The 16,578-nt window shown below is 52.7% G+C and overlaps 2 protein-coding genes across 7 annotated transcripts; one reads left to right on the forward strand and one right to left on the reverse strand.

The window, feature by feature from the left end:
* The first annotated feature begins 286 nt into the window (after nucleotides 1-286).
* On the forward strand, nucleotides 287-6,089 carry PPIB (peptidylprolyl isomerase B). Its single transcript, XM_045447934.1, has 5 exons — nucleotides 287-477; nucleotides 1,230-1,343; nucleotides 2,508-2,601; nucleotides 4,979-5,163; nucleotides 5,725-6,089. Exons 1-5 carry the CDS (start codon nucleotides 343-345, stop codon nucleotides 5,845-5,847), a joined length of 651 nt encoding a protein of 216 aa, XP_045303890.1. The 5' UTR covers nucleotides 287-342; the 3' UTR covers nucleotides 5,848-6,089.
* On the reverse strand, nucleotides 5,937-9,578 carry SNX22 (sorting nexin 22). 6 transcript variants are annotated; one of them, XM_045447928.1, is made up of 7 exons: nucleotides 9,404-9,578; nucleotides 8,935-9,018; nucleotides 8,458-8,562; nucleotides 7,848-7,942; nucleotides 7,354-7,533; nucleotides 7,118-7,185; nucleotides 5,937-6,644 (listed from the first exon to the last, which is right to left on the reverse strand). In XM_045447928.1, exons 1-7 carry the CDS (start codon nucleotides 9,476-9,478, stop codon nucleotides 6,523-6,525), a joined length of 729 nt encoding a protein of 242 aa, XP_045303884.1. In that variant the 5' UTR covers nucleotides 9,479-9,578; the 3' UTR covers nucleotides 5,937-6,522. The 6 variants fall into 6 exon arrangements, with proteins under 6 accessions (XP_045303884.1, XP_045303885.1, XP_045303887.1 ...); XM_045447929.1 differs by having other exon boundaries at nucleotides 7,354-7,497; nucleotides 9,404-9,577; XM_045447931.1 differs by having other exon boundaries at nucleotides 7,465-7,533; nucleotides 9,404-9,575.
* Between the last annotated feature and the right edge of the window lie 7,000 nt (nucleotides 9,579-16,578).

Here is a 16,578-nt window from a genome sequence, read left to right on the forward strand (position 1 = left end):
CGCGCTCTCCAGGGCCGGGTGGTGCCGCCTTCAGGGATCCTCTCCCCGTGGGTGGGCGTTGGCTTGCGGGGGAGCCAATGAGGCCACAGTAACGTGGCAGCCACCCACGAGCCCGCGTCTCAGCCAGCAGGGACCGCGAGGCGGGCTCCGCCCCCTACGGGGACCTACTACACGGCGCCGACCTAGAGGGGGGAAACAGGCCTCGCCTCCTGCCAGGAGGCCTGTAGGAGCCCCGGTTCCCCCCCGCGGCCGCGCTCGGTGGAGGCGCCGGTGCCCACGTTGACGCGTCCCCACCCTCTTCCGGCCCTCGGCTGCCCGGGCCGCGCTCGCTTCGCCCGGTGGATGCTGCGCTTCTCCGAGCGGAACATGAAGTTGCTCTTCGCCGCCGCCCTCATCGTGGGCTCCGTCTTTTTCCTGCTGTTGCCAGGTCCTTCCACGGCCGACGAGAAGAAGAAGGGGCCCAAAGTCACCGTCAAGGTCCGTCTTCCCCTATCCCAACCTTCCTGGCAAGGCCCACCCTCCGTCCCCCGGGTTCCGGCTTCGGCGCCGCTGGTTAGCGGTGTCCGAGGCATTTAGGCTCCCGGAGCTCAGGCCCAGGCGTCCTCAACTTTGGCTCAGCCTCTCCCTAGGTTCTCGGCTGTGGCCTCGTGGCGTCCGTGCAGTCCTGCTCGTTGAGACCGGAGAATGCTCGGCTCCTCCCCAACACCCCAGCCCTTGCCGTGCTTCAGGAGCCGACGCCGGGCATGTCCAGCTGGGGCTGCCACTGTCAGCCTCAGAGCAGTCTTTTTGCAAATACTGTCCAGCGCTGGGGAAATGGTGAAAGATCACGTCTGCCAAACAGAATCCTTTCTTTACTTGGGCCAGATTTTACCCACTTCCAATTACAAAACACAACAATCTAGTTTAAACGTGCGTGGCAAGCTTAGGCTCGCCTGTTTATGGTTTTTTGATGTTCATTTCTAGAATCTGTGCTCATTATTTAATTAGACTAAAGGTGGTTTGGCACGCTATAATCTTAAGGAGAGCGCAAACATTTTCTAGGAGAAGGGTCTGGAGTCTTCATTAGATTCTCATGGTAGAGTTTTTGTCACTACCAAAATCAGGTTCGGAATCACTGTTTTCAAAATACCGCTCTGTTCTCTCCTACCTTCATGGTAGCTTCTTGGCCCCTCCCTTCCCTAACAAGGCCCCTTTAAAAAGGCTGACTTTGAAATGGTGTTCTTCCTCAGGTGTATTTCGACCTGCGAATTGGAGATGAAGATATAGGCCGGGTGGTCATCGGTCTCTTTGGAAAGACTGTTCCAAAAACAGTGGACAATTTTGTGGCCTTAGCCACGGGAGAGGTAAGTGACCAGAGCAGAGGTAGTCAAACTCAAATGAAGTGAAATTGGCAAGTAGGGCTGGCAGGAAACTGAAGTGCAGAGCTTGGCCCAACTATACCAGGAGTACTGCTCCTGTGAGTACCCTCACAGAGTACTGCCGACCCATAGTACTGGGAACCACTATTGTCGCATCTTGTGGGTTTTATAAACTGAATTCAGAAATAGATTTTTTTTTGGAGAAAATTGTTTATTATTATTATTTTTTATAATTTTTTTTAACGTTTATTTATTTTTGGGACAGAGAGAGAGCATGAACGGGGGAGGGGCAGAGAGAGAGAGAGAGAGACACACAGAATCGGAAGCAGGCTCGAGGCTCTGAGCCATCAGCCCAGAGCCCGATGCGGGGCTTGAATTCACGGACCACGAGATCGTGACCTGAGCTGAAGTCGGACACCTAACCGACTGAGCCACCCAGGCACCCAAGAAGATTGTTTATTTTTAAGACATTTCAGTAGTCAAGGAAAAGCAACCAGAACTTTCTTTTAAGGGTGAAGGGCCCAGAGCTTCCCAGGTTTTAAAGAAACAGTAGTGCCTCATTTAAGAAAGTTTGTATTCCTCTTAACTCTAGAGAACAAACTGGTGGTTACCAGAGGGGCTGGGGTTGGGGGACGGGTGAAATAGGCAAAGGGGATTAAGAGTACACTTAACCATAATGGGTGCTGAATACTGTATAGAATTGTTGAATCACTATATTGTATACCTGAAACTAATATAACATTGTATGTTTTTATACTGGAATTAAAAAATTATCAAGGAAAAAAGTTCCTATTATAACTTTCCATTGAATTAGGTAGCTTTTTGATGTGATTTGAGCAGTTTTCATGCATCTGTTTCTATGATTAGAAAAAAAAAGAGGGGAAAGGTGGAAACATTATGTGAAGTAGAATTGTGTAAAGTCTGGGAATTATATAAAGGCAGAGGAATGTGCAGTCTTAGCCCCTCTCCTGGATCTGTGTGTTCCATGCCTCGCCTGTGGGAACTGTTCACTCACTGGCACATGGAATGATGAATCTGGTCAGCAGTGGTGTCTCTTCCATGATGAGTTGTGGGCTAGGCTCTTGCAGGGCCTACTTAATATCTGCCTGTGCCTCATGCCACCTCTCACCTTTTCATTCCCTTTTCTAGAAAGGATTTGGCTACAAAGACAGCAAATTCCATCGTGTGATCAAGGACTTCATGATCCAGGGTGGAGACTTTACCCGAGGAGATGGCACTGGAGGTAACATCAGGTCGTCTAGGCTATAGGATCTGTTAACGCAGCTTCCCACAGGGGAGAGCTGGGCTGTGTTGGGTAGACAAGGCCTCATTTTCGCCCAGGTCCAGAGACAGGACTGGCACCTGCATTGAGACCAGCTGCAGCCTTCTTTGTACAGGGAACCCAGTACGAGAGGAGAAATGAGGGGTCATGTGGATCTTACCCCGCTGACAGACCTGGCAATCAAGGCCTGCAGCGTTGATGACTTTTCTCTAAATACCCCCTGGGGGGAAGGGAAGCAAAGTCTACCATGTGGGTGATACTGGGTCATGCGTGCAAAGCCTGAGTGGGCAACCTTGGAAGCCCCAGCGAGGGTGGGAGCAGCTGCTCCCCTTGGCAGTCTCCCACCAGAGACCACTTGGCAAGAGCCAACTGAATCTCCCCTTTGCATTACTTGTACACATAGGACAGAGAGACAAATAGCCTGGACTTACCTAACCCATGGGAGGGCTCACCGTACTTGGGTGCCCAGCATACTCTTCCCTCAAGACTAAGGCTGCCCCTCACCCCATCAACAGATATCTGTCGGGACAGGCTTTATGGTAGGTGCTGGGTGCAAAAATCAGGGGGACAGCAACTTGCTTTCACTGCTAAAGAATGGGATGAGTTGGGGGTTCTGCGTAGTAGGTGCCCGGCCTATGGTAAATCAATCCGGCCATTTTCAAAGTGCCAACAAGCAGAGGAATCACTTCCTGGCCAAGCTGATCAGGAAGTGGCCTTGTGAATATGAGGGAAGATTTGAACTGGGGTCCTGGCTGGGGAGAATTTGGACAAAGAGGAAGGGCTAAGGTGAACCCAGCTATGTTATGCCACAGGAGCTTGGCGGAATAATGGGGTCGGGGGATGGAAGTAGAGCACATGCCACACTGGGGTCCCAGAGTGGTGGGCCAGGGCAGACCTGGCAACCTGGGCTTTGTCCTGCATGAAGTTCCACAGAGGACTTGAATGGAAGACCCAGTCGCAGAGGAGTTTTAGGGAGGGTGATGTGGCAGTTTATACATTTAAGATGCTCACAAGGGTTCTCCAGCATACTCCGTTACCGCTCTGAGCATTAGCTGTACCTGCAGTGGGGGTAGCAGGAGTGCAGAGGAAGAATGCACAGCTAACGGGGGTGAGAACCATATGGACAATGTGCAAAGGAAAAGGTGTCAAAAGAGTAACTGAAGTCTGGAGGGGAAGACAGTATGTTGAACTTTAATTCAAGCTATTCATCTGAGTTTGGGAGTCCATGTGTGTTGGGAAAGTGATTGAAGTACAGATGTAGGGAAATCCTGCAGTTGATCGAGATTTACAAAGAGGACTCTGATCTTAGCCAGCACTCGAGCCAGGAGTCACTGCAGAGGGCAGGGTTCCTCCCTAGCCTGGGTGTGAGATGTCCCTGTCAGCATCTAGTGACTCTCAGGTTCAGACTTCCCCACCTACTACAGTCAGAAATACCTCCTGAAGAGCAGCTGTCTGGAACCACAGGGTGAAAATAAGGTGTACTGAGGAAGGAAAAGGAGTTTTGTAGGTGAGTCTGAAAGGTGTTGGGTAGGGGCGCCTGGGTGGCTCAGTTAAGCCTTTGACTCTTGATTTCGGTTCAGGTCATGATCTCATGGTTTGTGAGTTGCATGCTAACAGCATGGAGCCTGCTTGGGATTCTCTCTTTCCCTCTCAAAAATAAACATTAAAAAAAAAAAAAAAGGTGTTGGGTAAAACAAGACAGGATTTCTCCTGGAAGCATCTCTGAGAACTTGAGGGAGGATCTCTGAAATGGCATAGGGGTCTGCCCAGCTCCCTTTGTCATTTACCCTCTGGCCTCAGACCCCTCGTGGAAAGACACACCACACACATCAACAGGCAGCTTTTATTTTGTGTTCATTAATAAGAGGTTCTTGATTTTCCAGAACTCAAATGGCAGCCCCTCCCGCCTCCTCTCAGTATCTTTTGTGCCATTAGGAACAAAAGCTGTCCTCTTCTTCTGGAGAGCTCTTACCCTCCCATGTCCCCTGCACAGCACCTCTCTGCACCAAAGTCCCTCAGAGTTCCTATGGCAGACCTCTCAGGCCGTAGCTAAGGGTAGCTGTTGATCTGTGCCTTATTTAAAAGCCACTAAAGTCTATTCTCAAAGTAATCGATCAGGTGAGCTGTTCACTAAATCAGCCTGGCATCGTGCCCCACTTGGTCTGTCAGCATGATTTGGCTCCAAGACCAGAGGGTAGGAAGAGCACAGCTTTTATGTCCTTCTAATCCATTTGAGCCTGGCCTGGCACAGAGGTCAGGTTGAGTCCCTGGAATCCTCACCCCAAAGATCTGCTGGGTTTGGGCCTACCCAGCTCCCTGACCTACTCTTTCTTCCCAGGTAAAAGCATCTATGGTGAACGCTTCCCTGATGAGAACTTCAAGCTAAAACACTACGGGCCTGGCTGGGTGAGCATGGCCAATGCAGGCAAAGATACCAACGGCTCCCAGTTCTTCATCACTACGGTTAAGACAGCCTGGCTAGATGGCAAGCACGTAGTGTTTGGCAAAGTTCTGGAAGGCATGGTGAGTTTCAGGGGTTAAACTTGGGCAGCTCTCATCAGGAAAGCACTGTATATTTTATCGTTTTCCCAAGAGGGGACCCAGATTCACACCAGTGTTCATGTTTACAAACTTGGGGGGAATTAAGAACTACCCTACTACTCTATGCCCCCAAGTTCTCAATTCTTCCAGCTCCAGGCACCGGCTCGGGAGGAGGCCTGTTGAGGCTGTACAGGTGCCTCCATTTCACCTAGTGATGTGCAGGCACCACCCTGACTTGTATAGGACAGGGCTTAACATGATGTCCCTGAGAAGCCACTTGGTGCCCACTCCCCAGCCACCTTTTTCTTCCTCCTTGCCCTTAGCTCAGCCTGGCTCGTACTTCAGGGATCAAAACTATTGCATTTTCTGGGTTCTCCCTGCCCTGTCACCTGGCTATGCTTCTATTAGGATTTTGGTGCCTGGAGCTTGGCATGCTATTCATGTGGGCATCTCTTCCCTCCCTGGCCATATTGTGAGGCCTGTCTCCCTTGAGAGGGGGACCTCCTGACCTCTCTGCTTTACTGCTTCTGCCTTCCTTTCTAGGAGGTAGTGCGGAAGGTGGAGAGCACCAAGACAGACAGTCGGGACAAGCCCCTGAAGGATGTGACAATCGCAGACTGTGGCAAGATCGAGGTGGAGAAGCCCTTTGCCATCGCCAAGGAGTAGGCCCCCAGGGACTTCTTCCCTTTGAGCCACCATCTGTGCGGCCCTGTTGCCCTCCAGGGAGGGGGTGGGGTGGGTGGGTAAAGATGGCCCGCCACACGGCTCCATGCTGCACTGGCCCTAGTGCTGGCATCAGACGGAGTGGACTCCTCACCTCACATTCCATAGGCCTCCAGGCCCGGTTTTGTAACAAACTCCTATCCATGCTGACCAATAAAAAAAAAGGTGGTTTGGTTTTTTTTAAACCAGTGTGGGCTGAGTTCTTAGGCCTCCAACACCTGCTCAAGTCTCTGTCCCAGCATGTCTGGGACTCTTGGGGCAGGGGGTGCCTGTCCCCATCTGAGGCTCTGGTCTGACCCCTTTCTCTAGACACTGCCTACAGAATTTCAAGCAGGAGCTTTTAGTCCTCATTTCTAACCTTTGCCACTACTGTGCCTCAACCTTTGCTTGTCTCCTGCCCCTTTCTGGGGTAGGTGAAGAAATACACCAGTCTCTTTTCAAAGCCTACATCTAAATTGGACTTCTCCCTTTATTCCTTATCCCCTGTTGTCCCTGCCCTGGCATCTGGGGTGGTTAAATCCTGGGTCCGGGCCAAGGGGGACCCAGCCTCTGAGAAGGGGGCTCATACACTGAGGCACATGCCTGTCCTGGCAGGTGGCCCACAGACCTCTGGGCTGGTCAGGGCATCGGTGGCAAAGGAGCAGGGTGACAGGGAGCCTCGGACTGGGCTTTAGCTGAGCTGGTGCTGAAGCCATAGAGGCCCTGGAGCACGCCATTCACCACCATGTTGGACAGAGGCTCTGTGGGACAGAAGGAAAAAGGGAGGAAGGGGTAGGAGACCACAGAGAAATTGATGTAGGACAGGCCCAGCCTCAGGCCTGCAGCTGCTAGAGCCCCTGCACCCATAGGCTCAGCCCCCTCCTCAGGAGCAGGAGTCCCCACCAAGGCCAGAGGTAACAACAATTGGCCACCCCAAATGGGGCCTTGGCTTTCCTGGCTCACATCCTGTTCACAAGAGCTTGGTAAAGCCAAGCAGGTGAAGAATGGAGACCAGGAGAGCCAAATTTATTTCACCATGTCTGCCTCCTGAATGAGAATAGAAAGCAGGCTATAGGAGCAGCAGGATAGGTGTCGCCCCAAAGGAGGGCATTAGGAGGGAGATATTGCCTGGGGGTCCTGAGCTGAAAAATGCAAGTTCGCCCCTGACTCCCCACCCTGCTACCTAGGCCCTAAATATAGATTATAGGTCAGAGCCCATCCCCCCACCCCTCACCTGGGGATGGGATGCAAACGTAGGGATCCATGCAGAAGCTGATGACAGGCCGGTGGTGGAGCTGGGAGCTGGGGGGGCGGGGGTAGGGGAGGAGAGTCATAATAGTGGAAGGAGAGGCGAGGCAGGGGCAGGGTCTCCTATCAGGTGGAGACTAGGGATTAAGATCACCAAGCACCCAAAAAGGGAAGGTGAGCGAGAAGTGGTCTCAGGAGATAGATAGATCCCAACAGAGATACCTGGACTGCTGGGAGAGGCCAGACACCAGCAGGCACAAGGCCACTAGGGGGCAGCCTGAGTTGGGCGGGGAATTGGGGGCGGGGGGGGGGGTGGGTGGGGCTTCCACTTGCCTGCTGTTCTTGGGCAGGAACTCCCCCAAGGCACTGAAAAGAGGAGACCCGCTGTGAGCGGCTGTCGGGCTAGGAGTTGGGGGGAGGCACGCGCGCGTGAGGAAGGGGTGGAGACACACAAGCCCAGCACCACACCTCCCAGGGGACCACTACTTCTATTTGTAACAAGCTCAGTTCCGGAGGTAGCTGGGGTAAACCAAGACGGTCCAGAAAACAGTCCCTCTGCCCAGAGCAAGAAAGCTAATGAGGGAGGCCATATCTCAAGGAAGAATCAGGCCTTTGCCTCCAAAACCTTGCCTCACCTGCTTACTTCAGGGAGCCCTTGTCCCCTCAACACTAGGGCCCCTCTCTCTTGCCTGGCCATGGCCCCTAGAGGTGCTCACCCCCAGTTGCTGGCCTTAGGGTCTGTGGAAAAGTGCCGAAGGCTCAGGAATTCCAGTAATTCCTTGGGCACATCCTGGTTCAGGTACAGGACACCCTGGGGAGGAGAACAGAGGAAACCTATAATCAGACCCAGCTATTTAACATAGAGCCCAGTGCAAAATGGAAACGATGGGGGCCTTCCCAAATGACTAAGCCAGAGCAGAGCATGAAACCAAGTTTGGGCCCTTCTGAGCCCTGGGCCCTGAGTAACTACATGGGTCGTATGCCCAGCAAGCCAACCTGGCCTATAATCTGGCATCACTGTGTGGGGAAGAGGGGGGGTCTCCACCCAAATCCTCATCACTGAGGGTAGCACACGCTCTCACCCTGGAGGGAAGAGAGCTAGCTTTCAGTGAACTGAAACCACCTGCCTCCGTGTTACCTCATTCCCTTCTATCAGTACTGAAAGGGCTGTTTGGACCCATTACTGTTCAGAAAATTGAGGCTTGGGGTAGTAAATAACATGCTTAAGATGTGGGTCTCCTTCATTCCATGCCCCCGCACCTCTCCCTCTGGGTCGCACCTCTGCTCCAGCAGGCTGGGGGGCAGCAGCGTGAACCCCATGCACACCTGGATATAGGCTTCCAAGCCCTGCCGCCGCTGCTCCAGTCCTCTGGTCCTCCAGTTGGGCAGGCGTTTTGAGGGGAAGTCGGGCACTTTGTACAGTTTCTTGATCTGCCAGGAGGTTACCGCGGTGCCATCAAAGCATCCTGATTGAGCCCTCAAGCTCACTTCGGCCTAGCCAAGAGTCTCTCCCCAGGCCTCCCCACCTCCAAGACCCTAATGAGTGATGGTTGGGACAGGGTGGAGAGAGGCCCCAGCACCCTCCTCCCCCAAACGCCCGAGGTCTGGCCGGCCACACATTGGCACCCATAGTACAGGCTGCACCCTGCCCCTCTGCGCCCACCCCGCAGCCCGCAGGGAGGTCTGTGCCCAGGACAGGAACTGGGGCGGTAACGGGGGTGGCAGAGACTGGGGCCGCAGTTCGTCTCCCAGGAGGTGGGCAGGAACCAGGCCGAGGTCGGTGAGTCGGCGGCTGAGCCTCACCCTCTTGTGCAGCGCGTGGAACTCGCTGTAGCGCCTCTGCACGATGTGCCTGCGCCCGCGGCACAATACTTCCACTCGGAACACCTGGCGGGCGCGGGCGAGCGGCCAGGTGCGCGTGAGGCCCCGCAGGAGGGCTCAGCAGGACCCGCGCCCGCAACACGCCCACCCTCCCGCACGAAGCGGCCTAGGAACCCCGCCACTCTCCGGAGACCCTCCCACGCTCCTCACACGTTTAGGAAAGGGGGAGGACAGAGCCTCCCCCCAGTTCCCTGCAGTCCCTTGTGAACCTGGACCACCGTCCACGGAGCTGGCACATCCAAGCGGCCCGAGACCCTCGGCAGGCCGTCTTCTGACGGCCTGATCTGCCGCGCTCAGACGCCCCAGCCCAGGCGCGGGGTCCCCAATACATTCGGCGCGGGGGAGTCCGGCGGGTCCCCGCGTACCTTCCCATCCACTGCCCCCCGCTCACCATGTGGCCTTTCTCTGGGCTTTGCCTGGGATCCTCGGCCTCAGGTCCCACAGACGGGATGTGAACTTCCAGCATCCGCGCCACGGCTCGAGCCCCTCCGAGCGCAACGCTCGGAGCGCGGACTCTCCGGGTGTAGATCACCGACCCCGGCGGGCCCGGCCCCTCCTCCTCGGGCTCGCAGGCCCCGCCCCAAGCTGGCCCCGCCCCGGGCGTTCCCTTGCGCCGCCGAGTCCTGCGAGGGGCTGATTAGGCAGCGAGGGGGGAGGTGGGACAGGATACCGCCCCTCGAGCCAAGTGGGCCGCAGGTGGGGACCCTTCAGCGGCGGAGAGCCAGCCGTTTGTCAACATTTTCTGAGTGCCCGCTAACAGCGGTAGACGAGCCAAAATTTCACCTACTTTTTATTGAGCGCCTAGTAAGGACTAGAGCCTGTGGGCGCTCGGCAGGAAGGGACGCAGGGCCCAGACCTAGGCGCCGACCTTGGGGGCCAATCAAGGATGTTCTTTGAGATCCTCACACCCTTCCCCTAGACCAGGCTGCCCCCCATCTCCTTTCCTCCACCTTTCACCTGGACCCTGGGAGCGCGGCCACGCCTGGGGAGGGCTTGGGCCAATTTCTCTTTGAAGTCCACCTCTCCCACCATCCACAAGCCCCTTCATTTCATTCATTCATTCATTCATTCATGCATGCATTCATTCATTCATTCATTCATCTTTCAGCCCCAACCTTCTTCAGATCCAGTTTGCCTGGATGAAGCAGTTTAGGGACCTGAGCTCTGCTTTGAGGGTCAGATAGCTTGGATTTCCTGAACTGTATAGACCTGTTCTCATCTGCAAAATTGAATACTATGCCTAAGGAGGGTGTATGGAAATGGAGATGATCCCTGTTAAGCCCTCAGCATAGCAGGTGCTGAGAAACTGGCAGCTTGAGGGCTTGTCCTGGAGGCAGAGGTGGGTGGTGTGTGTACAGGGCAATAAATGGGGAAGAGGGACTGTGGGAGATGGTACTAGGCTGCTACTGCCCACCCCTCTGGGCAGGGCCTTCCTGGGTATGTGGCAGGATTTAATCCAGAACTCTCTGACCCCTTGGGCTAGAAAAGGCCTCTGCTCCCCTACTAAGCCCCCCTACACTTCAGCCATAAGAGATCTGTCCCATTCAACAGAGTCCTCAACTCCCCTGACTTCCCCCAACAAAGGCAGACAGTGAAGGGAGGGAGGGCTGGAGGCCTCAAGGTGGGAAGGAGGAAACAGAGCACCTGTCTTGGGGGTAGAGGCTGGCAGTTGGGGGATCACTGACTCCCTCCCTCCCCTGCTAGTGCAGAGGTGCTTCTGAGCTTGAGCAGAATCTCTCCCCACCCCCCACCTAGTTCTGCCCCTAGAGAGAAGCTGAGAGGGTGACCCCAAAGAGGGCAAGCAGGTCTCACCAGTATTATGCCCCACGCTTTCTTCCCCCAAGTTCCATCTCACAAAAGCCCCAGAATCAAACAACCCACTGTGAACAGAAGTGCTGAGATTTCATTTCCTTGTACTTTGGAGCCCCCACACTCAAAGACCCTGTTCTCCTTGTCTACTGACCAGGGGGTCCTCTCCCAGGACCTCAGACCTCTAAGCTTCTCGGTCACCTGTCCTAATGACTGCCCTACCATCTAGAAAACTGCTACATCTCTTAATCGATCTCCCTGTTTTTCCTTGCCTCCCTCGCTCACACAAGGTCCATTGTCTACCTAGCAGCACAAACCACTATCAAAGCAACTGCTTCAAACCTTATGAAGGCTTCTTTCGTGTTGTACTTTGAACAAAACATCCCCTCCCTACCACAATCTACAGAGCTCTAAGTGACCTAGCCCAGCCTCCACTTCTCATTTCCTCTCCTTCCCCTTCGTGTACCAGGCCCCAGCCAGTGACCTTCCAGTTCTTCAAACCCAACTCGCTCTTTCCTGCCTTAGGGCCTTTGTGCCTGCTGTGACTCCTCACCTGGTGGGTTTAGCCTAGAACTTCCAGCTCTTGGCCTAAAACTCACCTCTTCAAAGAGACCTTCCTTCCTGTCCACTTACCCTATCATATCACCCTGTCTCTGCACTTAGTTACGTAGTTACTGTTGTTTATTGTGGGTCTCCCTGGTTTTCCCGACTCTGCCCCAGGCTCTGAGGGCCATCAGGCCAGTGTCTTGTCAGTGGTTGCTGCCCTGGCACCAAGAATGTAAGAGACGCTCAAACATTTGTTGGTTGAAAGCCTTTCTGACTGAATGGGGGGAGGAGATGTTGGGGAGAGGAGGGAAGGCCTGGGAGAGAGGCAGGAAGGGAGGAGTTAGAAGAATAACAACAGGAATCCTCTGCCCACCTTCAGATCCGGACACCTCTCATCGTCGCTCCGTCGCAGATTGTTGAACACACCTCGTTTATGTGCTTAGTTTTCAGGTGTTCCTGAGACACCTCAAATTAAAAGATTCCCAGCACCAGTTATACAGGGAGATTTGATGCACCTGACTTATAAAACATCTGGTAGGAAACCTGCATGCAGCTCCTGATTCTTCAGTGTTCCGTGGCCATGAGTGAAGATCCAAATGAAGAAAAACAATCTTTGGCTTGCAGACATTTTGGGATGTCTTTGGGGAGATAAAACAAGCTATGGAGAATATTTTCCTGTAAAGGGGAATACGTGACATAATGTAAACTCCAAAGCACTTGTTATAATCGAAGGAAAACTTATTTTCTGTATGCTGTAAGCACTGGCCCACTCAGTCTATGAACACTGAGCTGAGTCCCACCCACTATGTGACAGGTGTGTAGACCCTCAAAGTGACCTGTTTTTAGAATGAGTTTTAGTGTGCAAGCCTCTGTCTTTTCTCCATCACTCTCTAACACATGACTTTAATTTCCAAGTTTCTAAGGGAAGGGGGCTTAAAAGTACTGGGCGGTCACACACCAACTTGGCCAAAGTATTTCCAGGTCAGATTATAGAGCGGTGGTTCTCCAACCTCCGCAGGCATCATCATCACCTACAAGTCCTGTTAAATCTCAAATAGGGCTCTGAGCCCAGTTTCCTGAGTGCTTGGGCCTGGCGTGGAGCCTCATCCTGTGCAGGTTTTCACAACTTCCCCTGTACCAATGCTGCTCCGGGTTGGGGACCACGTTGTAGACACCAGTCTCTTGACTCCCATGCCAGCTCTTGGAGATGAGGATGGTGGCCAAGCAGAGGGCAGCAAGGGCTGGGGGCAAAGGTGTTCCCCTCTTGGGCTCGATCTGGTGAGCCTCTCTGGGTGGGGGCGGGGCAGGTGGGACGGACCACAGCTCCCGCGGTGGCTGGGCCCTGGCCCTCGGGGGCCCTCCGCACAGGCACGCAAAGCCGCGTTCACTAGGCAGGATGGACGCTGCTCAGGAGGTGGTTAATCCGTTTAAGAAACAAACAGCTCCTGGGCTTGTGGGCGCCGCGAGGCACAGAAGCTGGATTCTTCCTGCCGGACTCGACCTGGCCTGGCCGGCAGCGGTGGGAGGAGGCAGACTAGACCGAGGGGGGCCCAACAACCTAACACTGCCAGAGCCAGGATGGCGTCACCCAGAGGCTGAGGTCACCCGGGCAAGCTCAGACAGCTCCCCGCGCTCAGGGTCCTTATCAGCAGAGCAGAGCGCTGTGTGTGGATTGAAAGATCATGTTTCCAAAGTGCATGGGCCTGGCACACAGTAAATAAATGTCAGCTATTATTTACTGAATTAAAAGAATTTGCCGTAAGTCAAAACGGCGGGTTGTTGGCAATTATATATGGTCCAACCTAATATATTGCTGCTGATTCAACTTTAAAATAACACAACTTTACTATTCCTCTTTCAGTATCCTGAGATTGCAGGCTTAGCTTAAAAAATGAACTATTTTAACTACTAACTCTGTGATCAGAATTTTCCTGATCTTGTCAATATTGTGCAACCAAAAAAAAGGTAGAATCAACTGGAAGCAGAGTTTGGTGTAAATTAGCAACTATCCTGTTCATCCTAACAGCCTCTGACTTCTTACTGATTGCCTTTTTAATGAGTACATCTTATCAATTTTGAATAATAAAATAAGACGAAATACCGGGGCACCTAGGTGGCTCAGTCGGTTAAGCATCCCCCTCTTGATTTCAGTGCAGGTCATGATCTCATGGTTCATGAGTTTGAGCCCCACGTGGTCGGGTTCTGCACTGACACTGCTTGGAATTCTCTCTCTCTCTGTGCCTCTCCCTAACTCATGCTCACTCTCTCTCAAAATTAAATAAATAAATAAATAAATAAATAAATAAATGTTAAAAAAACACAACACAGTACCTTTATGTTGAATACTGAACTTTGGTGTAGATGTCTGAGAAAATAGTTCTTCTCAAACATCTTAAATTATTGAGAAGTCTAAACTCTTCATTTTATAGATGAGGAAACTGAGGTGTGAGGAAGGAGAAGTGAGCCTCCGGGGGAAGGTTGTGTTAGGAAGGCACCTTTGACAAACAGGTCCCGCCAGAGCCCCAGAAGCAAAGTTTGGCTCAGGGTAGGCTGGTAACCAGCTTCTCAGGGGACATACAGGCTCTAGCCCTGGGGCTCCAGCCAGCAGTGTCCCCCCTTCCAGATGACAAGGACAGCTCAGTTGCTTCAGACATGACCCAGGGATGGAGCAAAGGGAGCTGGCAGAGGCCACCCCAGCCACCTGCCATCCAAGGCTGCACAGCTTCCCAAGGAGATTTTTTTCTGGTGCTACAGCAACTCCCAACACCCTTAGAATGACTATGTCAGGGAACCAACCACTCGGCCCCCCTCATGTGCCCAGCACTGAGGTTCAAGGAACAAAGATGTGCTCAGGAACCCTCAGGTCACGGGGGTTTACTGTGAAGAGTTGTGAGACCAAGAACTGAGGCCAAGTGGAAAGCCAGGCCAGAGGCCGGGAGGGGCTGCAACCCCAGGCCTTGAGGTCTGGAACTGAGATGCTCCCACCTCCCATTCTAGCTCTGGGTTCTGTCTCAGGTCTCTCAGCAAGTGGAGGTTTTAGTCTCTGCCGCAAAAGGTCCCCAGGTACTCACCCAAGCTGCTCCTGTCTTCCAGATTCTGCTCCTGCTCCCCAACTGGGTCACGCACTGTGCCTGTTTGGGGAGAGAGGATCTCACAGGGGTCAGAGAAGCTCACAAGCCTATGAGGCCAGGTGGGTGACATGTCCTTAACAGGTCTCTTGTGTGAATTTATTCAAGTCTTTAAGAAAACAACTTAGTGGGTTAATATCTAGGTTCCTCTTGTCCATCCCTGTCTAGAATGTGTGAGACATGGTGTGGCAGACACGCTGAGTCAAGCAGATTGGGTTCAAGTTTTAACCTCAGAGCTCTCGCGGGGGGGGGGGGGGGGGGGTTGCGGGGGGTGACCTTGGGCAAATTGCTTAATTTCTCAAAGCCTCAGTCTTTTACTACCTGGAAGTTCTCTGGTGCCAGATATGTTTCAGAGCCCAGAGGCACAGAGTAGGTATTTAACACATGACAGCCCTTATCCTTAGGCCCCTCGGTGGGAAGGGGTTATCCTGCCCCCACACTTGTTCCACCTGCCAGGTGCCTTATTATTTCTGGTGAGGCTGTGGGGAGACCTGCTGGTTGGGCCCCTGTGGTCATCACTGCTGCCACTCAAAATGGAAGAGGAAGCTGAGAGCTCTGAAGCTAGGAGGGGGGCAGTGATTTGGAAACAATGGTCACATCCCTTTAGGGAAAGGTCCTAACTCAGATTGAATGGTTTTTCTGAGATTTTTCTGGACCCAAAATGCATCCTATGGAGGCTGTGCAGCTGGCTCCCTGGGACCAGCCTTGAGGGTGAGTGGCGTTTTCTGCCCCAGAGGTTTGGTCATCATAGCCAGAGGGGCATTTCCACAACCCACGAGGGCAAAGGGGAGGAATCTTGGCTGAGGCAAGCCTTGGGGCAGGTGGCTATCACCTCCCAGCCTGCAGGCCTCCCCTGGAAGATGGAGCACCATTCCTGCCAACCACAGCACAGCCTACCAAACCCCAGATCAAGCCTGATTTCTGAATGTCTTCAAAACCCCCAAGATCTGGGCCCACAGGCTCCTAAAGCAATAATCACCAGAGCTGAATGGCAGCCACTGCCCCCTTAGGCTGCCTTTGTGGGTGGAAGGGAGCATGGAGATAGGTAGGAACAATACAGTCCATGATCTTAAGGAGTTCAGAACCCCAGAGGCTAATGAGATCATCTCAGAGATAACAATGCACACAGGGTGAGAAAGGCCAGAGGTTTAAGAGGATGACAGAGCGACAGAGGAGGTGGTTTCCCGTTCCAGTTTGGGGGTAGAATGGAAAGTGCATCAAACAAAGCTTCCCAGAGAAGGTACATAGAGAGTAGGCCTCAAAGGATGCACTGCATTTTTTTCCCATAATGAAAACTCTTTATTTAATTTTTATGATCATAAAAATACATAGAAATTCCAAGCAACATAAAATACTGTGAAAATTTTAAATAATGCAGAATTCCATCCTGCTAGGGCAACCATAGTTAACAATTCAATCAACATTCGTTCCATACATATAGTTTTATATAAACTTACACCACACTATACATGTAATTCTATAGCCTACTTTTTTCACTTAAAAACGTTTTCCTTGTCAATGAATATAGCTATGTATCATCTCCAATGACTGTACACCCAATCGTATTATGTACCATAATTCATTTAATCCCTTCCTGCTGTACAGAGATGGATTTCAATTTTTACAACTGTACACCTTGCTAAGATGGGCCCCTTTGCACAGTCTTCTTCATGGACTTGGTTTCTAGACGTGTCTACGGGAATCCCTTGTGAATGTTCTGACACGTTTACCAGTGCCTTCCATCTCCATCTACTTCCACTCCCATTCAGACAGGTGTACTTCTGAGACTGAAGAGAGGGATGGGAACCGAGACAGGGCCTGTCAGGTACAAAGCCCACCATTAACAAAAGGCTCCTTAGGCCTGGGCCGCACAGAACTGAGGAAGCAAAGAGCATGAGCATGTTTGGGGGCAGTTTCTGTCAGGGGTCGGGCGTTGTTGTGAAGTGCTAGGACATAAACAGGAAAGCGAGCGGGCATCCTCTCAGAGAACACTGGGAGTGCCAGGTGGCAGAACCTGCAGTTGGAGATCATTCAACCTTGATCTATCTGGCGCCTATTTTGAGCCCAAATCTTTGCTGGGGAC

This window comes from Leopardus geoffroyi, chromosome B3 (genome assembly GCF_018350155.1).
Source record: "Leopardus geoffroyi isolate Oge1 chromosome B3, O.geoffroyi_Oge1_pat1.0, whole genome shotgun sequence".
NCBI classification, from domain to species: domain Eukaryota; kingdom Metazoa; phylum Chordata; class Mammalia; order Carnivora; family Felidae; genus Leopardus; species Leopardus geoffroyi.

Coding starts and splice junctions, on each gene's coding strand:
- PPIB (XM_045447934.1), top strand. CDS start 343: ATGCTGCGCTTCTCCGAGCGGAACATGAAGTTGCTCTTCGCCGCCGCC. Junction 478..1,229: donor GGCCCAAAGTCACCGTCAAG/GTCCGTCTTCCC, acceptor GTTCTTCCTCAG/GTGTATTTCGACCTGCGAAT. Junction 5,164..5,724: donor GCAAAGTTCTGGAAGGCATG/GTGAGTTTCAGG, acceptor CTTCCTTTCTAG/GAGGTAGTGCGGAAGGTGGA.
- SNX22 (XM_045447928.1), bottom strand. CDS start 9,478: ATGCTGGAAGTTCACATCCCGTCTGTGGGACCTGAGGCCGAGGATCCC. Junction 7,186..7,353: donor GGCCTCTCCCAGCAGTCCAG/GTATCTCTGTTG, acceptor CCGCCCCCCCAG/CTCCCAGCTCCACCACCGGC. Junction 6,645..7,117: donor CGTTTGCATCCCATCCCCAG/GTGAGGGGTGGG, acceptor TCTGTCCCACAG/AGCCTCTGTCCAACATGGTG.